At 46.8% G+C, this 26,871-nt stretch overlaps 1 protein-coding gene across 3 annotated transcripts in view; it reads right to left on the reverse strand.

Moving 5' to 3' along the window:
* Positions 1 to 26,871, reverse strand: part of SPECC1L (sperm antigen with calponin homology and coiled-coil domains 1-like) — a 53,360-nt gene that overhangs the window by 19,597 nt on the left and 6,892 nt on the right. The window contains exons 1-10 of one of the 3 annotated variants that reach the window (XM_014533365.1): positions 21,889 to 21,962; positions 21,573 to 21,641; positions 17,145 to 17,298; positions 14,290 to 15,923; positions 12,449 to 12,656; positions 7,981 to 8,054; positions 6,534 to 6,709; positions 4,870 to 5,033; positions 4,229 to 4,320; positions 3,061 to 3,151 (exon numbers count right to left, since the gene is read on the reverse strand). In XM_014533365.1, coding sequence (XP_014388851.1) covers positions 3,061 to 3,151; positions 4,229 to 4,320; positions 4,870 to 5,033; positions 6,534 to 6,709; positions 7,981 to 8,054; positions 12,449 to 12,656; positions 14,290 to 15,923; positions 17,145 to 17,298; positions 21,573 to 21,578 — 2,599 coding nt within the window. In that variant the 5' untranslated portion in view covers positions 21,579 to 21,641; positions 21,889 to 21,962. Of the gene's footprint in view, positions 1 to 3,060; positions 3,152 to 4,228; positions 4,321 to 4,869; positions 5,034 to 6,533; positions 6,710 to 7,980; positions 8,055 to 12,448; positions 12,657 to 14,289; positions 15,924 to 17,144; positions 17,299 to 19,428; positions 19,537 to 21,572; positions 21,642 to 21,888; positions 22,079 to 26,871 lie in introns of those variants that run through there. The other 2 variants (XM_005886299.2, XM_005886298.2) reach the window with 2 other exon arrangements.

Consider the following 26,871-nt stretch of genomic DNA (forward strand, 5'->3'; position numbering starts at 1 on the left):
GAAGAGGAGTGGGTCACAGTATTTCAGCCAGACAACACGCAGAGCGAGGGTGCGAGGACTTGCCAGTTGAAGAATGAAGTCCCAGCCTGGCTAAACAGGGGGCGCCTGGAAAGCAGACAAGGCAGCAGGAAAGGGGCGTGAAGGGAGGATGAGGCTGAGGCTGGGGGAGCCTCCAGGGCCTGGCATGTGGACTTCAGTCTGAGGGCAACAGGAAGCAGCGGGCACTTCTGAACACCCGGGAAGGCCACGATCAGATGCCGCAGACGAGCTGGTTTGCGCCTCACCTTGCTCTGCTCCTCCCCTGCTCGCTGGACACAAGCTGTGGAGGGAGTTTCTGGAGCCCCTGGAACCCGGTGCAAGCTGTTCCCACGTCTCCTGCAGGGCTCCCCAACCCTCCTGAGCTTGGCTGCCTTTGTCCTGCAGGGCTTCTCAGGACCTGCCCCGGTAGTGGGAGCCCCCAAACACAGACCAGCACCCCCCTACCGAGGGCTACACGCCCCACCAGGCTGTGGCCAGGCCAGGCCCACAAGCACAAGGGCGGAGGAGATGTGTTCCGCCTGGTCGGGGTGGGTTAGGACGTGTGACTAGGAAGAGGGAAAACACCACCTTCATGAAGACTATAGTCTCAGTGACCAGCAAAGCCCCTACAGCAAACATTCCTTTAAAAAGGGAAACGGTAAGATTTACCACAAGAAAAGATCACTCAAAACCTCTTTGTAAGAATTGACAACTTAACAAACACTCCCTCTCCTAATATCATGACGTCAAAAGTAATGCATATGACGTTATCTTTCAAGGACAGCACATCTTTTCTCTTAATATTTATTTTCTAAGCAGGAGGCACATCTGGCTGAAATTACAAACTGCCTGGAGGGAAAGGATGAACTTCGTTTTTAAAAATATATATTTTTATTGATTTCAGAGAGGAAGGGAGAGGGAGAGAGAGAGAAACACCAATGGTGAGAGAGTATCATGGATCGGCTGCTTCCTGCACACCCCACACCGGGGATGAAGCCCACATCCCAGGCATGTGCCCTGACTGGGAATCGAGCTGTGACCTCCTGGTTCCTAGGTCGATGCTCACCCACTGAGCCATGCCGCCGGGGAACTGACTTTCTTAGTGAAGACAGGACTTACACAGCCTCGAGTAGTCACATCTTCCTTATCATGGACACACATCGCCTGTGCAAAAGGCCTACAGGCAGCACCCTGGGAGTCTGAGCCCTGAGGGCAGCTGGCATCCTCCTCACAGGAAGAGCGCTGTTATGCACCAAGTCTGACCAACAAGACGGGGTTAGCAGCACACGGAAGCGGTGGGAAACACAAAGCAACCTTTTTTACTTTAATTAAATTTTCCATGTCACAGTTACAAAACTGCTTTCCCTAAAATCGTAATCTCCCCAAGCACAGCAAATGAAGAAAGCGAAAACAAAGGCTAGAGACCATGAAGCAAAGCTAGTGTGTCAGCTGAGTGCGGTCCTTGTCGTGCCCACAGGGACAGTGTTCCCAAGGTGCCATGTCTTCCTCCTTCCCACGCACACTGCAGGTACACACCGGAAACGAAGCTCACGGAGCGTGCGGCCGAGCCATTTCCCAGTGCCTGGCTGTCTTTTCTCACGCTGTCCTTGTCGTGCCCACAGGGACAGTGTTCCCAGGTGCCGTGTCTTCCTCCTTCCCACGCACACTGCAGGCACACACCGGAAACGAAGCTCACGGAGCGTGAGGCCGAGCCATTTCCCAGTGCCTGGCTGTCTTTTCTCACTGCATGTCTAAGGACCCACGTCTGCCTCAATTCGACAGACACTTCTGGAAATGCGCTACACAGGACTCGTTTCCTGGCCCTGGAGCCTCAACGGGTCATTCCTTTCACAGGCACGGGTGGTGACCTTCCACGGGCACAGCAGTCTGCTGCCACGTGCGGGAGTGTTTTCACGGAGAAGCAGGCGAGTGAGTGCTCAGAGCACTTGCTACAGTCAGAACCATGTCCCTCTACTGCAGAAGGCGGGCCGGCTCCATCTCATGTCAACTGTCGGTTTATCCCTCCTCAGGGAGTCAGATTCGTGTATTACAGGTGCGTGTGGCAGGCAGGAGCGATTATACTTTACAGTAAGAGCCTGCTGCCACATGGAGCTATTCAGTCCACTCATTAAAGAGAAATCATTTGGGTGTCCACTGCTTGGCAGGCACTGGGGTTGGCACAACGGTCAGAGACAGAAAATAGGAGGTAGAAAACTTGCCCTCATGGAACTTGGAGCTTAGAGCAGAAGCTGGACATTTAAAAAATCATTACAAGTGCCCTGGCCAATTTTGCTCAGTGGGTAGAGCCTGGCCTGCAGACTAAAGGGTCCCAGGTTCAATTCTGGTCAAAGGCACATGTCCAGGTTGCGGGCTCGATCCCCAGTGCGGGGTGTGCAGGAGGCAGCCAATCATTGACTCTCTCATCATTGATGTTTCTCTCTCTCTCTCCCTCGCCCTTCCTCTCTGAAATCCATAAAAATATATTTTAAAAATGTAGTATGGGTAAGAGGAGGAGCCCTGACCTCAAGAGGGAGGAGACCTGGTCCTGGCTGGCTCTGCGTGAGGAGCTGTGTGAACACGGCACGCCCTTCACAGCGAGAGAAGAGCGGCTGGACCTCATCGCAGTCTCCCCTTCTCCTTATGAACAGCAGAGAGCACAGTGAGTAGACTGCCCGGGTCTACGCTCAGTAACTACGCTAACCTGCACGAAGACGCTTTGTGAAGCCTCATTTTTAGTATCTGTGAAATGGGGATAACAATCCATACATCACAAAAAACTATGAAAACATAGTGCCCAGCAACAGCAACTCTCTATCACTTCTCATGACGCTATGACAGAGCTGTCTTCCAAGATGCCCCTGTTAATAACTAACCTCCCCATTTGTAATTAAGACATATTATCAGTAAACTTCTGATAAAGATGCATACCAGACTGGCTTCAGTCATGTCAAGAACAAAGAAAATAACACTTTAGTTAGCCAAAAAGGGTCAGAATTACAAAGATAACAACAAAAGTGAAATACTGCAACATATGAGATGTACCTTGAACGGGGATTTCCCCATAGTTTGGTCTCTTATCTGACAGGGCTGTCAGGGGTTTGGATGTAGAAATTGGTCCACTTATGGAATGTCTCTGAAATCATAAGATAAACATGGTTAAAGTTAGGTTGAGTCTAGAGCTGGGACTCACAAAGAAAACTGCAGAGAGTAAATAGTGATGAATTTGCATAATCCCTTCCAAACTATAAAGGCTGAAACTAACTCTCTCAGTGAGATTACACACAGAATACCAGTGGCCCCGGGGGTCAGTGATGTGGGGTCAGGGAGGGGAGGGAAGGTGTAACTGTAAAGGGTCGTAGGAGGGGTCCTTGTGTGATGGAAACATTACGTCTACATATACCAACGTCAGTGTCTTGGTTGTGGCATCATACGATAGATTTACAAGACGGTATCTTTGAGGGAAACTGGGCATTGGGATCCTTCTGTTTTAAAGTGGTTATTGGTCACATTATATGCCAGAGAGAGAGAAAGAGACAGAGAAGAGACCAATGGAGAGAGGACCCAGCCATCCCTGCTGAGCCGGCCCCGCCCACCCTCTAGCTGGTGCAGCTGCTGGCGTGAGCCCAGGCAAAGCAAGCAAAGAACGGCGTGGCCACCCAGAGAAACGTGAACAACAGTCAGGTGGCTGCTTTAAGCACCAAGTTCTCAAATGATCTGCTGTGCAGTAGAGGCTGAGGATGCCAGCTCCATGCTCAGCCTAGAGAGGTAACTCAGTAGAGCGTTACAGCAGGGTCGCTGAAGCCACACTGCCCAGGTCAAATCCCAGCGCTGCCACTTCTTCATCGTCTGACCCTCAGCAAGTTGCCTTCTGGGCCTCAGTTTCCACAGGTGAAAACCAGGGGTAAGAACAGTCCCTCATACCCCACAGAGCTGCTGTGAGGATTAAATGAGGAACAGTGCTGCACATACGTAAGTGTCCAATGGTTGTTCCCTATCACTATCAGAGATTTTCAGATTCATCCAACTGACATTTCCATACTTTATTTCCATCACATCTATTCACCAGCCTTTTAGGGGGGAAATCCCACTACACCCCGCACGCAGTGGTCAGCTGCTCCCCTCCCCCCACTTGACATGAGTGCGAATGATTCTGAAGAGGAAGGACTAGCTGTGAGGTGCTGAGACCGGGCCTCTGAGCACAGGCACTTACCTGCATGGGGGAGACAGCGGCCGCAGGCGGCGTTTTCATAGGACTTGGGCTCAGCGGGGTTCGAGGAATTGCGGCTGCATTAGGGGTTGGTACTAGAAAAACAAACAAAGAAACAAGTGCATGAGAAATGCCTCACGGTAAGTGGAAGCTTTTGTGACTGGTCTCCCCTGACGGTTCACCAAGTGAACCCGTGTCTCCGCTCCCCGGAGGCTGTCCAGGCTGATGCCACCTCCGCTGCACACAGAAGCCGAGGGCCAAGATTTGGTGTTGGACGTGAGAAGTCTAGGAACCACCCCCATGCCAGTGCCCAGTCGGCGTTTGAGGACACGGGTCTGAAACAGCGAAGGGGAAGGGCAAGGGCTGAAGTCCTGAGGCAGCTCTGAGGCACAGAGAAGGCGCTCAGTCACAGGCCTGTGTGAAGACACAGCTCTGCAGGGGGCCAGGCACGAGTCTCAGACCAAGATGTCTGAAGCTGAAGCTTCCCCAAACCTCCTGTTAAAAAACACCCTTTAGTGAGACTCAGTGATTCTCTATGAAATCTGACCAGACTCAGAGCGTAAGGCAATAAAGAACACCGACTAGACCGGAGAGCACGTGGTAATGACATGACTGCCTGCCCGGCACAACGGGTAAGAACTTACCTTGAGACGCGCTGTCGAAGGACTTGATGAGGGTTTTCACCGTGGGGGTCGGCTCGGAGGAAGTCGAGGATCTTCTACTCAGCCCCATCCCTTGCCTCAAGGCCGCCAAGTCTCTCTCAACAGCATTCATGTAGTTATACACCCGGCCTCGCTCCTCCTCTTGCCTGAAAACAATATTGAAATCAGGGCATTTTTTTTACATATATACTAGGTAATACAAACTCCCCTCCCCCCCAACTGAAGAGCATTAAAAAGTATCAGTTTAAAATTTAAAAAATACTATCCATTGAGCAGAGTAAATTACTTGGTTTAATATTCTCATTTGCTTGGTAAGTTCCAGGAAATGATATGAAAATCTTTATATCAGGTTATCCTAAGTACGTTAAGTAACCATCAGTTTCCATTTTCCTCTGAGTGAGTGTAAGGTGAGGACATTAGTAATCAATTAGCAATAAAATGGGAGGCGGACGGGCCGAAACTCTGACTCAGAACTGGGGCCTCACGGTTCTGGGCTGCGGGGAACTCCCAGCACGTACGGGTCATCTAGACTGGCTCTGCCCAACACGCTATGCGTAGACACGGAAATACAAGGAAATGAGATCAAAGCACACACTTTTAAAATAAAAATTTAAAAACTGCTGCAGTCTCCAAACAGAATTTCTACAAAGGGGAAAAAAAAAAAAAAGACTGAGGCCATATTAGTAACATGAGTCCCCTGGATGCTCGGGGACGGCCGTGAGTCATCTAAACATCAATTGCACTTCGCTCCTGGCCGGCTCTCATTCTCTGAGCGAACACAGGAGTTTTCATCGGGGATGAAATTTCAGTTGCAGAGTTTGTACATGTCACGTAACTAGCAAGCAAGTTTCTAGGGGAGCAAAAATTAAGCCAGCCCTTAGGAAAACTTCTCATTTGGCTCTTCTTTTGACTATATTTTCAAAAACTAAAAACATATCAGTAAGAACAGTAGTGTTTTAATATTTTTGCATATCTCTTTAAGGTCTGGCTCAATAAAATACTACTAGGTTCTCATTTCTTATACATTCACTCTATTGCGATGTGAAAAATAAGTAAGCTTGCACAGATATGTAATTGGAAAAGGAAAGGAAATTTTAATGCTATTAAAATCAGTGTGTTTTTTTAGATAGCTGTGGCTATTCTTCCTTGATGGTACACCAAAATGCAACAAGTGGTAATTACTTAAAAGTTAGTTGCTGTCTGCTAGCGTGGCTCAGTGGTTGAGCGTCAACCCATGAACCAATAGGTCACTGGTTCGATTCCCGGTCAGGGCACATGCCCACTTTGCGGGCTCGATCCCCAGTGTGGGACGTGCAGGAGGCAGCTGATCCATGATTCTCTCTCATCACTGATGTTTCTATCTTTCTCCCTCTCCTTTCCTCTCTGAAATCAATAAAATATAATTTTAAAAAAACAAAACCCTCTGACCTCCTCCAGAGATGTGACTGTGGACACTGGCAATTCTGAAAGATCCCTGTAGACTGCACTAGGCCACAGGTGTCCTAAAATGAGGCCGGGAAAGCTGAGTAACTTCTAGCTCCACGCTCAGTCATCCCGGTGTCAAACCCCAAGTTCTCTCCACAACACCACACGACAGAGCTGGGATGTGCTGAAACATATGGACACAACTGGGTTCTCAAACATACTTGCGGGACTTGATTTCTTCCAGTTCTTTTGTGAGCTTCTCGTTTTTTTCCTGAGCCTCATGTAACCGGCGCTTCAGGTCACCAATCTCCTCTTGGGCTTCAGACTTAATGTCGTTGGCAATGACCACCGCCGTCTGAAGATCGGCCTGAAACTGCCGCCATTCCGCAGATTCTTCCTATATTAAAAAACTGAATTTTTATTTCCAAAAGAGAGCAATAAAAACTTATTTAAAACAATAAAATGTGTTTATGATTAGGTTGCTGTAATGCACTGTCCTAAATGATGATAAACTTCTTTTAAATCCCAGAGAATTGCTATTACCTATAGCGAGCAGGTAATGCGATTATTATGACTGAACTTCTTCTTAACGAGGAAAACATTTTCTAGCTATCTGTCCACTGAGGCATCAAACATTCAAAAAGTGCTCAATAAATATTCATGATGGTAAAGTCAAGCCTTCCTTACTCATTCAAGTTTCAAAGCAAGTCTTATGAAAATAAACATATCATCCAAAATGTGTAGCGCTTTACCTCTGAACAGCTCAAGAAGGTAGATAAATGGTGTGTGAACCATGCTGAAAAGTCATACAGTGAGACACTATAAATACCCTGACATCAAACACTAACAGGGGGAAAAAAATCAAAAGTAAAGGAAAAGGAAGAGGAAGCCAGAAGAAAAACACTGAACCTAATCTAGGCAGACACAACCTTAGAGACAAAGAGCGGAGCTAAGGAGCTGTACAGCCCACCGCTTCCCACAGCCACGGAGGATGCGGGTGTGGCTGGGGGAGCCTCCCCGGGGCATCGCCTCCACCACAGCTTCAGCTGCCCGCACCCAGCCCAGCTCCTCCACCCTCGGCAGCAGAGGGCACTGCTGCTGGCAAGCTGACCAGACCCACGGCAGACTGGAACAGCTTGGTGTAGGGTACTTTCCATTCAACAGCTAATCACCTTTCTTTCCAAAAGATAACACTTGCTTCTTAAACCCATCTTTTTATAGAAATATTTTTATTGATTTCAGAGAGGAAGGGAGAGGGAGAGAGATAGAAACATCAATGATGATGAGAGAATCATGAATCGGCTGCCTCCTGCACGCCCCACACTGGGAATGGAGCCCCCAAACCGGGCCTGTGCTCTAATCGGGAATCGAACTGTGACCTCCTGGTTCATAGGTCGACGCTCTACCACTGAGCAACACCGGCTGGGCTTAAACCCGTCTTTCTAAAATGACCACTAATGAGTTACTAGTACATTCTTCTCCCCAGAATCTAGTACCAGTCTCAATTTTAAATAATGGCATTTGCTGTCTGCTCCAAGCCTAGTGGGGTCAACGTTATAACTGTATTTGAAGCTTATCGTGAACGGTAACATGGTCAATAACTACCCCATGCTTAACTTTCAGAAGACTCTGTTTTCTAATAAGATAATCCATGAGGACTTATCCTACCCGAAGTCTCCTGTGCAGTGTCTTGATTTCTCTTTCCATGTCGTGTTTTTGGTCCTGGAGTTTTTTAACCGTATCTGAAATGATCACAAAAGTTTAAATATTTATTCTTCGAGTTGTATTCAAAAGGAATAATAGAAAGGGAGGAGGTCATTAAATATTGCATTCAGAAACAGGCCTGCTGCCCACAGCCCTTTTATTTTAATACACAGCTTTAAAGAAAAAAGAAATGTTCACTCCAAGGATGAACCAGCATTACTTTCTAAAGAAAATGTCAAGTTTAAAATCACAATTTCTGGAGTACTTCCTTCCTCAATGCCTTAATTCTGAAACAATAAGTTTAGTAAAATCAATTGTTAGAAACATGCATACTATTGGCTCACAAACAATCAAAACAACACTGACTGCTATTACAATGTGAACTTTTAATCACAAGGGTTATTAATGTAAAGTATTTATGCAAGCATAACTTACTTCATACACTGGAATAAATGGCAGGAAAGTGGTGAATTAATACAATTTTTACAAACTTAATTATATAATGCCATGGGGAGCTGCTACCATTAATTCTAGGAGTCTTTTTACAAAATGAAAAATATATTTATAAAGTAAATGAATACTTACTTCTTGCATAATATGAATTTTCTTCAAACAATTTCACTCACTGTAAACATTTAATGAGCACTAATAGGCAAGTGCCATACTAGATAGAGTGGGATGCGAGATGAAGGCGCAGCCAAGGCCAGAATCCTCCAGAACCAGAAATGTCTGGGGAGTCACATTCTATTGCGAGTTCTGCTCCAAAACCCATGCTGAAGGGGAAAGGCCTTAGGAGGGTGCCCTGCTGGTGCCGCTGCTTAATCAGTTCCACTCATTTCTTTTGTCCTTATCCTTTTCTCTTTGTCCTTATTTTCTTTCTCCACATTAATGGCCACAAAATGCACATAATCACGTCTAAAAAGATTATCCTTCTACACCCACACTACATGCCTATCATTGCATTGTCTGATTCCTTTTAAATAGAAGCGAAGCTGGCAGCCAGTGGACACATTTAGGAAGAATAAAGTGCACTAAGCGTCTCTAGGGAATTTCAGTTAAAGTTACAGATCATAACTGTATTTTCACTTTGCAACAAAGAATTAAAAATGACAACAGGCCCGACCAGTGTGGCTCAATGGATTGAGCATCATCGCATGTACCAAGAGGTCACGGGGGCAGGCAGGAAGCAGCCGATAGATGTTTCTCTCATAAATGTTTCTCTCTCTCTCCCTCTCCTTTCCTCCCTCTAAAAAATCAATGAGAACATATTACCAACAACAAAAGTGACAACAGGCTTTTCCTCCTTAGAATCAAAGGAGTCTGTGCTTAATTTTTTGTCTTGAAAACTAGTTGAGCCCCATTCATGATCACGTGAAAGGACAGCATATGTCTTCAATACTGGAGCCTCTAAATCAGTGGTTCTCAACCTGTGGGTCGCGACCCCTTTGGGGGTCTAACGACCCTTTCACAGGGGTCGTTCGAAAATACATCCTGCATATCAGATATTTACATTACGATTCAAAACAGTAGCAAAATTACAGTTATGAAGTAGCAACTTTTTTATGGTTGGGGGTCACCACCACATGAGGAACTGTATGAAAGGGTCGCGGCATTAGGAAGATTGAGAACCGCTGCTCTAAATGCAGTTTCCTTCGCTGTTTTCCTAGTGAGAGGGACACTGCCATCTACTGTCTTCAACTCAAAAGCAACATTAAACTCTATTATCAAAGAACAGAAGTGCTACTATGATCTCATTTTTAAATTACCTATAACTCAATTTTACAATCCTATTTCTTTTTAGAAATCAGGTAAATTGCTATTCTCATTGTTATTAGACCAATTTTGCTCTGAACAATTGTGGGCACTGTCCTGCCCACTTAATAGCGGGGCTCATCATCCTTTCATCACCAAGACAAACCAAGAACCATACCAGGCCTCCACGCTGGCGCCAGTGACATGCCCGTCATTCCTGCAGGTGCTACTAGACAGCGACCATTGGCTCGGGATCAACCACGGACCCAGGGGTGTAAAATGATGGAAGTTCACAAGCAAACTTCCGTGCCCCCCAAATCCAAGAAACCTCAGGGTGCTAACACCCAGTGCTCAGTCACTCTCCTTTCTGGGCAAGGTGCGCCAATGGATAGCAGGTGCGATTTTAGAAGAAGGGAAAGAACACGAGTGACCAGTTAAAATACCGCGCCTCGGGGGCAGGGGAGAGAGGCAGGCAGCGCAGCTAGCCAATAGGTCACAGCTTTATCCCCAAAGCCAGAATTCCTCATGTGCACAGAGGACACAGATGAGCTAGCTTCAAATGAACTATTGATTACTTTTATTTTTCAATATTTATTTTACTCATTTATATTTTTCTGGAAAAAAAGTGGATATAACTTCCCCCCCTTGATTCTAAAAGTAATACGTGCTCACAATAAAATCTTAAAAGCAGAAAAGGGTAACAAAAATAGATTACCCATAATTAGATTTGGTATATATCCTTTCAGACTTCCTATGAGTTTATACTTTCTTTAAAAGAAAAATGGGATTATACCATTATACTGCTTTAAAAGCCTTTCTACTTAGCAGGCTGGGGACACCTTTATCAATACATACAGACCTGTAGCACCATTTTGATGGCTGTGCTAGTATTCCATGGACTGGATATGTCATGATTCGTTTTAGCAACTTCCTATTAACGAAGTCAGAATGGTTCTAAGTTTTGCTATACACACCATGAGTGCCTTCACACGATTGTTTACCTGAAGATACATTTCCAGAAGTGGAGAAGTGATGAAGGACCATTTGAGACTGTTTAATAGCAGTTGCATGTTAAGTGTCATGTCTACAACTTACTGTCAACTGGTTCAGTTAAACGCACATACACACAAAATATTGCAAAGTATTAAATTAAAATTAAATTGTCAAATCTCAATAGTTGGTGCTAACTATACCATTCTTGCAGTATTTCTGCATATTTGAACTTTACATTTCAAAAAAATGGGAAGAGAAACTACATAGCTAAATAATTTATTCAGAATTTTCTTTAATTAAAATCCATATAATGTTAATGTAATTTTATTTTGGCAATGATTTATGAAGTTTTGGCACAGGAATCCCTATCATTTAACCTTTTCCAGTGATTACCACAAGGTGTCACTCTTTCCACATTTAAATCAAAAGTCTTAAATGGGAAACCCAGGAATCAAACCAGCAACCTTTTGGTGCGCCTGATGATGCCCAACCACTGAGCCACACCAGCCAGGGCTCTATCTCTAATTTTTTCTCAAACCCTTTAAGGATACACATCATGGTCCCTTAATCCTAAATATTTAGTGTATGGTTCCCAAGAATAGGGACATTCGTTTATAAGACACAGTACCGTTATCAAGTTCATAAATGTATACTGATATGTGTATCTAATCTACCATCCACATTCCAATTTTGTCATAATATCCATTATATCATTTCCCCCTACAGCACTAGACCCAGTCTAGGCACAGGCATTGCATTTAATTGTCCCGTCTCCTTAGCCTCCTTCACTCTAGAACTTTTCCATCGCTCTGTCTTCTATGACACTGGCGTATTTTAGGAATTCAGCACCACCCACTCCTGTTCTTAGTAACACATGCCTCACTTTTTTGTCTAATGTTTCTCTATGATTAACTGAAGTTATGCCTCAGCCAGAATACAGCTTAGCTGATGTGTCCGATCTCTATGTGCTCCGGTCACTGACATGACCACCCTGTTAAAACGTAGCCCAATTTTTCCACTGCCTCATTCCTGTTGCTTCTTTTTTCTCACTTGCAACGTAATCAACAGTCTGTGGGAAGATTTTAAGATCATGAAAATTCTGTTTCATCAAACTTTCTCACAGAAATCTTTGTACTATTTTTGCAACTTTTTTATAAATCTGACATAACTGCAAAATAGTTCTTAAAAAGTTTTATTTTTAAAAAGCAACTTAAAATCTGAGTCTCAATTCCACCAGATTATAAAATCTCCATGGTAGGGAGGAAAATCAGACAAATAAACCTGCGATTTAGGCACAAGATTATGAAGGATCGATACTTTCTCGTCACGGTATACCTGCAATCACTAGAAATAGATACTAAATGGCTTTCCCTAAGATCTAGAAAATAATAACCCCATTAGCTTGTTGCTTAAATAATTTTCCATAATTAAGCACAGTTTTAATGTAATGCTTCCACTTTACAGTTCTTCAGAACAAAACACAGCAGCCTGAAAACTACCAGCTAATGTGTGGGCTAGACTTTCCCACGTGTGTCTTTCTGCTTGCCACTGTGCCACTGCCACTGCCACTGCCTTTGCAGTACTGCTGTCAGAAGGACTACTTGTTATTTTGTTACTGACTATAAACTATTCTCACGTGTTAAAGTGGGCAGGACAAAAAGGAACGCAATGTCCCCACATCACTTACTCTCTAAATCAGAAATAATGAGGTTGTCATGAAGTTTCACGGCTCGATGCTGCTCGACTTCGTCTTCAAGTTCAAAAATGGTTTCTTTCATGTCGCTCCTTTCTGTCTCTTTTTCTTCTAGCTCTGATCTTAATTTTTCCAATGTCATGTTCAAATCTTCTATTTGCTTTTTAGCTTCTTCTTGGAAGGCTCTGTATTCATCTTCTACCTGTACAAAATTGATGGTGCAGATGAGAAAAGTTAAGAGTTGTTTTACGATACATTTACATAAACAGTTTCAAAGGGAAGCTAAGTGCGAGTTGCTCTGCGTGAACTAAAATGACCTGCATAATAAATAACTGGTTAAAAGTATGAAGAAGCCTTCGTCAACAGAACTTCATGTAATACACTTAGAATATTGTCACTACCTCACTGACTGAAAGTATGTTGGCAAATCACTGAATTTAACTAGATTATGTAGGAGGAAATTTTCCCTCCTCCAAAGTTTGGGCTGAAGGCATGCATTCGATTAATGGTTAACATGTTCTCCCACAGAAACTGTCCCATTTGTGGTAGTTTCAGTGTCAAATTAATAATGAGAAACAAAAAAAATCCCCAAATACTGTCACACCTAAATTGTATCACTAAAAAAAATTAGGGTCTAAATTATGCAAATTTTGGCCAAAGACATACTAATGTTTCTTATTTAAAAATCATTGTACTAAAATAGGAAACAGAGAGTGAGGTAAATTAGATAAACTCATTCAGACTGTAGACCAGCCATCAGGCGGGCAGAGAGCCCGGCCAGAGTGCCCGCACCCTGGGGCGCAGCTCTGAGTCCTCATAACTGAGCCGCATGTAAAACAAGGGACCAGCACTAATGACCTCAAAGGTCCCCCCGCAACAAACCACAGGCCTCTGGGAAAGGAGCTTCACACTCCAGAACATTGTTTAACTCACAACAGACTCTACTTGAAAACCTAAAACCACAACAGGATGAGCAGTGGCAGACACCACCTGGAATCCTGGCTCTCCATCTTTCTTATGCCCGAATACGTCACAGATGACGATGGGAAATTGCCTGGCATGCTGCCCTGGGTGTACCAGAACCACGGACAAATTCTGGTGTTAGCTGAACTCCAGCCCCGGCAGGAAAATGGTAACGAAATGCAAGTGAGTGAAAGCGACATTATTATAAGAATACTCTTCGCCTAGCCGGTTTGGCTCAGTGGATAGAGAGTCGACCTGCGAACTGAAAGGTCCCAGGTTTGATTCAGGTCAAGGGCACGTGCCTGGGTTGTGGGCTCGATCCCGAGTGGGGGACTTGCAGGAGGCAGCCAATCCATGATTCCCTCATCGTGGATGTCTCTCTCTCTCTCTCCCTCTCCCTTCCTCTCTGAAATCAATAAAAATATATTTTTAAATAAAGAATACTTTTCATTCTACCCCAATAAAAGAAAACCATCCTCAAACTTTAAGCAGAGCAGCTGAAAATAAAGCTAATGAGCCCTGGCTAGCGTGCTAGGTGGTTAGCGCGTCGACCCATGCACCAAAGGGTCACGGGTTCGAGTGCTGGTCAAGGGCATGTACCTGGGTTGCAGGTTCAATCCGGCCCAGGTGCAGGAGGCAACCACTCGATGTATCTCTCTCACATTGATGGTCTTTACCCCCTCTCGCCCCACCACCTCCCTCCCTCCCTCCCTTCTACACTCTCTATGGGAAAAAAGTATCCTCGGGTGAGGATGAACAGACAAAAGCAGCTAATGACCCCATGCAGGCGATGCTGGCTCTCAGTGGGCATGGGCACGGGCACGCGCAGCTGCAGGAGGCTGCTCCGGAACACTGAGCTACTGAGGCAGTACCTTGGCAATGGCGTCCTGCAATCGATTGGCATCGTTCCGGGTGTGAGCCAGGTCCTCCTGCAGGCTGCTCGCCAAGGCCTCTGCTTTCTCCTTGTCCAGCCGGACGCTCTCCAGCAGGTCCTGGATGTCAGACTTGTCCCCCGAGTTGTGGATGGAGTACAGCTCCGCCACTTTCTGCTTCTCGTTCTCCAGCTGGGCCTTCAGGCGGTTCATCTCGATCTGGTCACTGGCCACGGTGGCCTTGTGCTCCTCCAGCGCGGCTGCCAAGGCTGCCTTCCCCTTCTGCTCAGACTCCACGATCCGCTCCATGTGGTGGTTGCGCTCCTTGAGCGCCCCTATCATTTCCTGAGCCTCCTTGTTGTCTTGTTCCGCCATCTTCAAAGTATTACTTAGATGCTGCTGGACCCCCAGGAGCTGCTCCCGCTCAAAACGGGCGTTCTCCGCCAGATCCATGTACCGCTGCTCCAACTCCATGTAGCGGCCGCTCTTGACATCTTCATCGATGACGTAGGAGATGTGGTGCTCGTCGAGGAGGGAGCGGAAATACTCGATCTGCCGGCTGAAGTGCTCCAGCTTGTCACTCTGCTGGCAGAGAGACTCCATCAGAATGACCTTCTCCTCGCCCAGCCTCTCGTTCTCGCTGTTGAGCTCCTGGGTGATCTGCTGCAGGTCCGCCAGCTCCTGCAGCGTGGCCTGCAGCTCCTCGCTCGTGCTGTGCTGGTTCTCCTCCATCTGGTGGATCCGCTCCGTCAGGCAAGCGACGGACACCTCGCTGGCATTGCCGCTGCTCCCCTTCCGGGAGCGCTCGGTGCTCGGCACGCCCTCCGACTCCGAGGACGAGGGCGCGTCCAGGGCGTCGTCGCTCGAGGTGAGGGGCTGGTACACCTCGCTGGACTCGCTGTCCAGGTTGTCCATGGAGTTGCTGTGCTGATGGTCCATGAGGGTGTTTTCGTCCTGACTCAGAAGGTCCTCCACTGAGCCCGGGGCAGAGCCTTCCACCGAGGAGGTCAGCGTCCCTCCCCCGTCGCTCTGGTTCCCGGGGGTGATTTCTGGGCTCAGGGACTGATAGCCGAACAGCTTTTCCGAGTTGTCCAGCCTCTGCTCCAGGGAGAAGCCCAGGGCGTTCAGCCTGTCCTTCAACATCCTGTTCTCGTTCTTCAGCTGGTTGAGCTCCTCGCGGATGGCAGTGTTCTGCTCCTGCAGCTGCAGCAACGTGGACTCCACGTCAGTGGGCTGGTGAGCCATCATGGCCTCCTTCTCCTCGGATTTCTCCTCCCCCTCGGCCTGGTCCTCGTTCATGCCCAGCTGAGCGCGCATGTCGCGGAGCTCACTCCTCAGATGGAAGATCTCCGCGTCTTTGGTGGTCGCCAGCGAGAGGAGGTCTTTCACTTTGGCCTCCAGGGCAGCTTTGTCGCTGATCTGATTGTCCGACTTCGACTTGCTCATGCGGACGTCACATTCCGCAGCCGTGCGACTGCGGGAGCGCTTGGGCAGGGCCGCGTCGCTGGCTCCCTGGCCTGCGGAAGGCAGCTTTTTGCTCGGGTTGACCCGGGGACGCTCACGCAACCTCTCTCTGGTGGAGCCGGATTCTTTACTACCCGTGGATGTGCTGCGCTTGGTTGAAGAAGTTGTGCCTGCGTGTTTAAAACAAAGGATTTAAGGCAAAAATATTAGTGATAAAAAGGTACACAGTTTACTTATGCCCCGGGTCTAATGAGACGAAATCTAGGCATCTACACGCTGATTTCAGAGAGAGGAAGGGAGTGGGAACGAGAGACAGAAACACCAACAGTGAGAGAGAATAATCCATCAGCTGCCTCCTCCCACAAACACTTAAGAAATAAATTAGCTTTTTTTTTTTTTTTTTTTTTTTGCTGTGAAAAATACTCTCTAGACCTAACCAATGAGTGTTTTTAAAGCTCCCATTAGTTCTCTGTGTGGCAGGCACCAGGCCACAGAGGTAATAAGGAACAAAAGAGCGACGTGCTGCGGGAAGATGGTCGGTACCTCTGCCAGGTCTCAGGAGCGTGGAGGGAAGGGAACTGGCGGCCACAGGGCAGGCAGGGGATGAGCAGGCAGGAGCGAGCATGGCCCATAAAAAGGAAGATGAGGCCACACAGGTGACAAGAGCAGCAGGGGAGGTTTCTATAGAGACCTGACTGTCCAGGAGAGTTCAGTGAGTCGCAGAGGTCAACCAATGCTCGTGAGCAGGGAAGAGACACAGGAGAGAGCCCCGCTAGGGAACTAACCTAGACGATGCTGAGTGGAGCGTGTGGGAAGGAAGGAAGAGCGGGGAAGGGGGAACATGAGAGGCAGGGCGGGGAGATGAAGGAAGCCCTACACTCAGGGAGTAAGGTCAGGATCTCTGTAAAAACACAGACGGGATCATAAATCAGCAACAGATTCAAAGGCGCAAGTAACAGAATGGGGAGGAACCACCGCAAAGGGAGGCCGAAGAGGAAAAGGACTGAGGTGACACTGTCCTCCAATACTAATTCCCTGCCCACTTCTGTAAGTCAGACCATCCCCTTCTTCACTAAACCAGAGAGCAGGCTGAGAGAGAAAAGGTCTGCGCACGAGGAGAGCCGGAGAGGAGGAGCCAGCACTGAGCATGTCCCAAAGGAAAGGCGGAAAGAAGCAAGAGGAAAGGACAGGCAGAGGAAGAGAAGCTTCCCCTGGGGCTGCTGACCAGGGAGCAGGAGAGGAATCTGAGTGGACAGACACAGGCACTGCAAGGCCCATCCCATCGGTCCACCTGTGCAGATGCCTGAAATTCTCCATTAGCCGGAACCCCGAATGCCTACCCCGCCTCGTCACACAAGGCGGCCGAGCTCTGGGCCGAGCGCCGCGCCTACCTGTGCTCATCTTGGATTTGTTCTCCACGGTGGTCACGGCGGGGGCCGAGGCTGAAGACGCGGTGGAAGGGCAGGTGCTTTTCTTCCCTTTGACACCATTAGTCACGGTCACCCCTCCAGCCATTCCAGCTAAAAGGTCATCACTGCTCTTGGTCTGCAAGCAACATCAAATCAAAATAAGTTGACAAGACTAAGCAAGATTAAATAATATTTTCAGACTAAACAAAGTTCTTGCCTTATATTGAGTTCAAGAGTTCTATAAAGGTTTTCTAATAGTTAGCAAGCGGTTTATCATACTGTGCAACACAGAATTTCTCAACTGGTTTCTAAACAATCACACTTCTCTCTAAAATAAAGACATCGTATATGTAATCGCATATGTAAAATCGTGTATGTTATGAAAGCCCACTGCGTGCCCACAGGTGCCCGCTTCATGAGGGATGAGGCAAAGTAAACATCCTCCTATTCCCCTTTCATCTAGGACATGACTTATGAACAAAGATCACTGAGTGATACCACATGGGCATCTCAGGAAAGTTCTATCATGCCACAGGAAGTACCATCCTGCAATTTCTAGAGAGAAATATCAATGAGAATCAGAAATAATCTGCGTGCTCTAAAATGATTCAACAATGAATTCAATACCTAAAAAAAGTATTCTGAAATGTTTTCTTACCTTATCAAATTTTTAGTAGTCTAATTTAAGCTAAAACTGAAAGATTTTTTTTAGAGGCCTGGATAATATATAAATAAAAACTAGATACTTTACGGTTAGAGTGAGGGTTAGTCAGTCTAAATGATCATACTACTTGAGAAAGACCATTTGTAACATTCATTTATATTTTATAAAGATGAATGAAAAAGTATGAGCTTTTCAGAAAAAAACCCCACAAGCACTCTGAAATCTGAAATCCCGGAAACGAGAGAGAACACAGCATTGTTCTTGTTTCCTCAATAAAGAAAACAAAAAGTTCGGGGCAACTAAGGTGAAGGCACAAGTCAGTCAACTGATTGATGTGGTTTTCTATCTGGAACCATGCTTCCCCTTAGATCATCATAATTCATTCATTTCTACAAATTAAAATGGTTCATCAGTCAAACAATTTCTAACGTCTCCTCCAATTCTACATGTCAGTGACTCCAGATGGAATAGATTCTGTTCTCATCATTCAATTATGAAAACTATTCATAGTAGTGCCATTCGGTAGGTCAATCTGTCTTACTAAAGAGGCAGAAAAAGGATTAATGTTTTAAATGCATTAATCAGAAATTAGATTTGGTATTTAGGGTTGTCATATTATGAAAAATCTAGGCTATATAATAAGGGAGGGGGAGTATATTCATCATTAAGGATTGTTCATATTCTTTAAGATTAGTTCTGTTGCCCTGGCTGGTTTGGCTCAGTGGATAGAGTGTCCGCCTTCGGACTGAAGGGTCCCAGGTTCGATTCCAGTCAAGGGCACATGCTTGGGTTGCGGGCTCGATCCCCAGTGTGGGGCATGCAGGAGGCAGCCGATCCATGATTCTCTCTCATCATCGATGTTTCTCTCTCTCCCTCTCCCCTCCTCTCTGAAATCAATAAAAATGTATTTAAAAAAAGACTAGTTCTGTTAATAAAACTGGTCACTGATTGGAGGGTGGACATACAATACAGTGTACAGATGACAGGTTATAGAATTGTGCACCGTGAAACCTGTATAACTTTGTTAATCTGTGTCACCCAAATCACACTGTTAACTCATCTTACACTAAAAAGATGTGATCACAAATAATCATCAAGAGTCATCAGTTATTTAGATAGATTCTAACGGAAGTAACTGCAGCTTATTAATTCCCAAATATCAACTTTTAGAAACAAGTATTCCCATCAGTACAGTGAGTGAGTATCTTACTTCTCCCAGGATGAACATGCGCACCGAGCACTGTGTGAAACCTGAGAAGTGTTGGCATGCAGGACACCATCTCTACATGGAAAACCAGCTTTTCACTGGCTGTGACAAGGAATGAGGTATCCCACACCCCAGGACAGATGCCACAGCTGCTGGACAAATTCCCCAAAACTCACTGCAAATAGCAGTAGTGCTTCATTTTATTATTTGCAAAAGCTGCAATCAGCAGTGAGACGCTCTGGATCAAAGAGTCCCTTCCTGCACCACTCAGGTAGGTCTAGCCCAAACGATATTCGAAAAATAGGTGTTAATTCTGACTCACTCACACCGGATAGACACAATAATGTGGGTGCCCACATGAGAGAATGAGTAGGTATGTGTATTTAAACACTTACAAGCCAAATGCTTCATTCATTTGGTTCATCACCAATGCTCCATCAGTTATAGGAGTTCAAGTTGTGGGGCGGTAGCTATATGCTAGAGAACCACGTGAAATCTGAAAACTTAGAAACATAAGATAACACTGAAGTTTGTGGGTCTCCAAGTCTTTTTAGTTTTTTTTTTTTAACTTTTCTGTTCATTGTCAGTTTTCTTCTTTACTTCAATTTCTATTCAAGACTTTTTCCTCCTCTCCGAAGTAAAAGCAATTGCTCCAGTCTAGGTGAGGCGCCCCAAATAGCTTCACCTCCTCTCTGACCCTCCCCACTGCTCACACACAGAACTCACTCACACAAACCAGCCCCCACAGCAGGGCCACAGCTCGGGACAGCTGGCAGGTGCTGGCACACAGCAGGCACACGGTTCTGCTTTACAATGAAAAGTACTCACTGTTCAAGACCGAGCTACTTGCAACTCGGATCCCAGCCTCAGACCTGCCCTGCCTGCCCCGCGCACACTCCACTGTGAACCTCAGAGACTGCTGCCACTGATACGGAGGCAGCGAAGGCAGCGGGCAAACCCAAAGCCGGGGTTTCAACCTGTTCTTCCAGTCACGTAAGTCACAGGTCACACGGGCGCTCCACGCCGAAGGCAGCCCCACAAACCGAGTAACCAGTTAGGCCAGGAAACGCCAGCGATCTCCCACGAAGGAAAGCATTAATTCCTGGTGCTGGTTCAGACTAACGGACGCAGGGCAGAGGAGAGGCCACGGGGGGACCCGGCAGCTCACCGGGCGGCAGCAAGGAGAGGGTCTGGGGCATGGCCTAGCCCCGGGAGTAAGGCTGGGCTTGGTGTCCAGCCTGGTGGAGACGACCAGCATTTCCTGCTGGCTCCTTCCACCGCAAGGAAGCCCCTCGCCAGCTGTTCCTGGAGGTGCTTCTAATAATAACCAGAGCCCGGCTCGGACAACAGGCTTCCAGGGACCGTGTTCCAGGCGGGGCGGGGCTCCTCCCTGTCAGACTAGGGAGACTCTCCAGGTTTCCTCCACCGAGTCAAAGCCCAGACACCACATCCCTCCAACAAACAGGCGAGGAACGGAAAGTGACCTCCGGGCGGGGAGAGGCTGAAGACGCGACGTGGGCTCTGCGATGGCACAGATGTGCCTGGAGCCACCCTGCCCCTGGGACCGTCAAACCAACAGACACTGAGCCGAGTGTCTAGAGCAGCGGTTCTCAACCTGTGGGTCGCGACCCCTTTGGCGGTCAAATGACCCTTTCACAGGGGTCGCCTAAGACCATCCTGCATATCAGGTATTTACATGACGATTCATAAGAGTAGCAACATGACAGTTATGAAGTAGCAACGAAAATAATGTTATGGTTGGGTCGCAACATGAGGAACTGTATTTAAAGGGCCAGAAGGTTGAGAACCACTGGTCTAGAGCAAACCACTCACTGCCGCTGTCACCGAGCACGTGCCGTGTGCCAGAGCCTCACTCAGCATCCTCATCGGTCCCCTCACTTCCCCCGACCACGGCTCTGAACCACCTGTCTGCTCCCGAAACCCATGATCGAAGGCAGCGCTTTTCAACCTCTTTCACCTCACGGCACACACAGAAACTAGTTACTAAAATCCCGCAGCACATCAAATAACACATTTTTTGGTCTGACAAGAAAATAGGTATTAATTAAAATTAATTGGCTATTGTTGTGTTGGCTGTTGTCATTTTCATTTTTTTATTTGACCACCTAAGGGAAAAGAGGTCGGTGCCCGGCTGAACAGTCCGGTATTCATGTTTTAAAAGTCCTTGCGGCACGCTGTTGAGGATCGTTGATCTAATGAATCACTGTCCTAAATGATAACAGGAACCAAGCCAGCTTATACAGGAGTGTAAAGAAAATTACTGTCACCCAATTCTAACTAGAACTAATGCTGGGTCAGTTGTCGGAAAGAGTGACAGTTGCGGTGTGTAGGGGTGGGGTGGGAATGAAAGCCCTGCCCCGGGTCCCAGGAATGTTGCTGCGGGTCATCCTGTGAGACAAGGCATAAACCTCCGAGCTAGAAACCATACTTTCCTCCTTGAAACTGCTGACCGTTTCCCTGCTTTCCCAGGGCATCTGATCTTTCCGTGTGTATGTTGGTGATTCTGTAGGTGACTCACCTCCATCCATTACACAAACTCCTCCAGCTCACACCAGCAGAGAGCTCAATGATTTTTTTATTTGACCACCTAAGGGAAAAGAGGTTGGTGCCCGGCTCAATGATTTGTTTCATGAATAAGCCTACTATTTGGTTTCATTCATAGAGACAGACCATCCACACCGATGGAGTCCACCAGACTGGGAACTCTCTTCAAAGGCTATGTGTTCCCAGCACCAGTAGAGGGCGAACCCTAAGTAACGCTTCTCGAATAAATCAAACATCCTATTAAGAGCCGCGCCTCCTGAAATCACGTGCTCAAACGTCGCACAGAATACCTTTGACAATGCTGCTGCTGGTCCAGGTTTTACGAGTTTGCCGCCTGCAGATGCTGAAGAACTGTTTTCGGGTTTAGTTTTTTCTACCGTTTGCGTTTTGCTTATCCCAGACACCTTAGGCACTGAGCCGACACTCCTGCTTGCTTTCTTCATTCTGGGCTGCCTCTTCGTGATACATTTACAAGCGAATCTGTGGAGAGAAATGGTATACTGAGAACAAAACTAGAAGAAAGCTCCTGAGAAATTTACTTTTGAAGAATTTTACTATGTGATAAATAAAAATGATCGAAAGCTAGATGCAGCTACAGAAAATAAAAGTGAAACATTCTTAGACTTATTAATGCCCCCTTATTTGCAAGGCTCCCTTCTTGAACATGATGAATTTGGAATGATTCTAATTTAATGTACTTCATGTGACTTCTGGTGATGTCAGTACAGGACAGGCTCCGTGTTGTCCCCGGTCTCAGCACAGCACAGCTGCACGTGGTCAGGAGGGCTGGGCAAGCTCCGGCTTTGACACACAAGCTATGCGGCCTGTGTGGCCTGTGTGGCCGTGGGCAAGTCACTCAAATCACTTCATCGCTTCCTGTCTTTGCACCTCTGCTTCCTCTCCTATCAGGAGGAGCTGGTGAGCCTAACCCATAGAGTCTCCCACAAAAGAGCGTGCACAGCGCGGAAAAGAACAGGACTCCTGACACACTCACTCCAGAAGCTACTTCACCAGGCTCAAGTGCCAGAAAAACAGTGCCAGAAGCTAAGATGAGGGGCGACAATTTATTTCGGTGATGCAGACTCCACCCTCCCAAACCATCCACCCAGGAAAACATACCAATCGAGCTTCAGAAATAATGCTAAAAGGACCTGCAGAATTCCTCTTCGCTGCCATTGTATGTCTGATCAAATCGGGAACCTTTCTGAAATCTCAGCTTTCTCATAAGTAAAACGGGTTGGTAATCAGACCACCCACCTTAAAAGAATGTTGAGAGGATGAACTAAAATAATAAACCGCGAATGCTTAGCAGGGTGGCAGCCCACAGTAAAGACGGAGTCGATGTAAGCGATCATAATTTCTAGAGCACACACCACATGCCCCGAGTATGACTAACGCCTATTAAAATAAAACAGCAACTCAAAAGACACTTTGTGAGAGGGACTCTTTATAATAAGAAGTGACTGAAGATTGTTTTTACTTACTACTTACATTAAATTACATACTGCGGTGCGCAGATGTCAACAAGCAGCACTTGCTTCTGGTTCTTTCCCACTGAAAATTATATAGCAGGAAATACTGAAAATACATGGTAGGGAACTCACTAGAACAATAATCAGGAGACCTGGGCTGTGGTCAGGCCTGACGCCTGGCTGTGGGCGAGTCAGGCTAACTCTGAGCCTCGGTTGTAAGGCGAGCAGGAGCTGTTAGGATCTTTCTTTCAGAAAGTCAAAAAGTCCCTTTTACAATCTGTGCTTCAGAACCAGAAGTCAAACCATTTTTTAAAAAAGAAATTGCTTATTAGTTACGATTGTTTATACCTATTAATATCTCATTAAAAATCCAAAAAGGGTTTTGACCCAAACAATCTAAATACATTTATCTCTATAATTTCACAAACTTCATATTTAAGATGTAGGGATCATGTTAAAATTGTAAACTAAGAACAGACTTAAAACAATGAGAAGGAATCACATAGTCAAGGGAAAACCAACATTTAGCAAATTAGCTACATTAGAGTCAGTAAATAAATGCTGCTAAATGAATCAAAACCAATACCCAATCTGATAAAAGCACATGTTCTACAAAAAGCAAACAGCCCGGCCAGTGTGGCTCAATGGTTGAGCGTCGACCCATGAACCAGGAGGTCACAGTTCGATTCCCAGTTAGGTCTGGGCTTCAGGCTCGATCCCCTCTCCCTCTCTCTGAAATCAACAAAAACATGTTTTTTAAAAAGCTGAAAAGATTCAATAAAAAATGCTTTCATTAAATAAATCATAATGCACTAGGCTGGTCCTATACTGAATTCCTCAACATACATGTTTTTAGCCTTACTTATTGTGAATTATAACACACAATCAGGAAAAAAATGCATTTAAATGTATATATTTAATAGACGTGGAGTGGGATTTATTGAAAAAGTCCAGGCTCACTCAGAGGAAAAGCTGAGCCTTGTCATGTCAAAAGGCCCAAGAAAACAAAACAAAACAAAAGCCCTGCACACGTGCGAGGGGGTGTGTTCAAGGCGCACAAAACAGAGGCGGGGAGGCGAGCGAGGGGGAGATGCCTCCAGGAATGTGATTCTCTGCTGAGAACGAATCCACAAAGTCCATTACTGCTCAAAACACTCCAATTCTTATTGACAATTTTACATGCTTATTTCTATTCTAGCATGATAGTTTTAAGACAGAATTTATCTCATGCCTAAAATTAGGTTGTGATTATCAACTAATATGCACATTTAATAAGGTAGTTTCACCTGTTTCCTGAGATCAATCATGAAATGACTACGGAGGAAAGATGGCATTTCCATCTACCTCTCCTCCACCCCAACCTCCAGCACCGGGAAGGAAGCAACTTCGCCGCGTCCTCTCCTTATTCTAGGGTGCACGCCCCTACCCACCGCACGGTCCCAGGAGGAGGAAAAAGAAGCTCCTCCATGCTGTCCACCCTCCTCCCCTCACAGCTCCCTCCCGAGTGAGTGGCTGCCACACTCTGCCCGGGGCCGGAGGTGACCAACACGGAGGGAGGCCGTGCTGTGCCACATGCCCACCTGGACACTAATCAGGGAGAAGGAGGTGATGGTGAGCCAGGTCAACACAGCTCCACGGAGAAGCACGGAAGCAAAACCAGGCTGCACTGGAAGGGGAAGAAAACTTGAGTAGAAGGTGAAAGACAAAAAACTTTTCCAAAATGGGGCTTTGTGAACCCTGGCCGACGTGGCTCTGTTGGTTGGAGCGTCATCCTGGGCACCAAAAGGTTGCGGGTTCGATTCCCCGTCAGGGCATGTAAGGAAGGAACCCAATCAATGTCTGTCTCTGTTCCTCTCTCTCTCAAATCAATAAAAAACACATCCTCAGGTGAGGATTTTAAGAAGTTTTTTGCCTTTGTGAGAGAGAGAGCCAGAGAGTAACGAGGCGGCCAGCTGGCCGGGGGGAGGCCGCTGCACCCCAACAGCACACGGGACTCTCATGTCCGCCCTCCGTGGCTGGGAAAGAGGAAGACACCACGGTTAGCAGTTTGCCCAAAGTCTGAGCTCTTTCTTCTAAACTACAGCTGCTAACAGGATGCTAGGAAAAAGGAGCTAATTATCAAGCAACAAAAATTCAAAAGCCCAACTCCATTTCCTCTGGTTCTGGCCACAGAAAGCCCACCCATACTAATTTATGATTTTTCTCTATTAGTCGACAAGATTTAGCACAAGGAAATATTTAAACACAACCAGAAGCTCCCTGGATTTTTCAAACTTAAAACCATTCGTATTCCCCTTTTTAGTGCGTTCCAAAGAATCAAACAAAAAACCTAATGTCATACCGAGATCTCTCCAGACCATTTCAGGAGATCTCTCTCTCTCTCGGTAATACAACTGCTGAGAAGCCGTTAAACTACTAACAATACTTAACATTCCAGACAAGTGACAGGGCTGGAAAGGGACGGCCGACAAGCATTTCTGGCTGCGGTACACAAATGATTATTCCAGATTTAGACCAAAACAAATTGGCTCCCAAAGTTCAAAATCCCAGAATGCAAGAAATGTTGTCTCCTCTGGCCACTCCCTTCTCAGCCAAGGTTTCTGAATATTTATAAAAAGAAAACATTTATTCAGGATTCTTGCAAATGGTGGCTTTATGCTCAGGTTTTTGGCAGGCGGTTATAAACTCGCACAGTCCTGTATTCATAAAATTAACCGTCGACCATTATTTTTAATTTAAAACATCAATTTGATATATTTGTATATTTATAACAAACTGATCTGAAATACAAAATGAAACATTTTCTTTTGTATTTCGCTAGTCAGTGAAGCGTATCACTAAAAATCCTTTAAAATAAGCTTAAAATTTTAGGAGAATTTTTGTTGGCAATGACATAAAGTCTTGCTAACCCACAGTCAGGCCTTGCTTATCTGCGGCAGGTACGCACATCGGGGCCACGTGAAATGGGTGAGGACAGAGCAGGGCTCTGAAAAGGGAACTCCCGGGGGAGCTTTCTCTCAAGGGGTGGCCTGAACAGTGAGACTGCCCAGGGCTCAGGGGGTGCTCTGTCTTCAGACCTTTAAAAGGATGGAGAGGTCTCCTGGCTGACAGCAGTCCCTCCTCTGGGTCCCCACCGCCCCGGCCGCAGGAAGCGCACAGCTGGATACGTACCAGGGCCTCCAGATGTGCTCTCTGCTTCCTCCTCCGGCCCCACAGGCCTTCTCCACACCCGGAAGCACAAGCCCCCCTGCCAGCCTGTCCGGGGCGCCTCGGTGCCTACCTCGGGCCAAATGCCTCCCTGACCAGCGGGCTGCCCTCCACACCCGCTCCCACCTGCCCTCCCCACCTCACGTCCATGTCCCACGCAACACGGCCACACCGCTGCTCGGACCGGTCCCTCTCCCTGGAAGCCCATGACCACCTTCTTGGCGGACAGCAGGTCCCGGCTCGGCCCTCCGCCCTGGCACGTGGGCCCGAGCTCAGCTCCCGCAGCTGACCCGGGCCGCCGTGGACTGAACGGGCCTTCACTCTGTGTGAAATCCAAAGGCACTGGCGTCCTGTCCTTTCTGACAATTCCAGCCCTGGCACACTCCTCACACAGGAGAAAGGGAAGGACAGCGGCAGAGAAGGGAGTGACAGACACAAGGAACAACACGCAGAGGGAGCCACGACCAAAATATGGAGGAAGTCTTGTCCACAACCAGCAAGAATATGAAGCCGGAACCCCTTTGCTTGACAGCCGGCCCTGCACAAAGCAGCCCGACCCCCCCACACACACCCCCTCTGGAACCCCTCCCTCCA

Source organism: Myotis brandtii, unplaced genomic scaffold, assembly GCF_000412655.1.
Source record: "Myotis brandtii unplaced genomic scaffold, ASM41265v1 scaffold97, whole genome shotgun sequence".
Taxonomy (NCBI): Eukaryota; Metazoa; Chordata; class Mammalia; order Chiroptera; family Vespertilionidae; genus Myotis; species Myotis brandtii.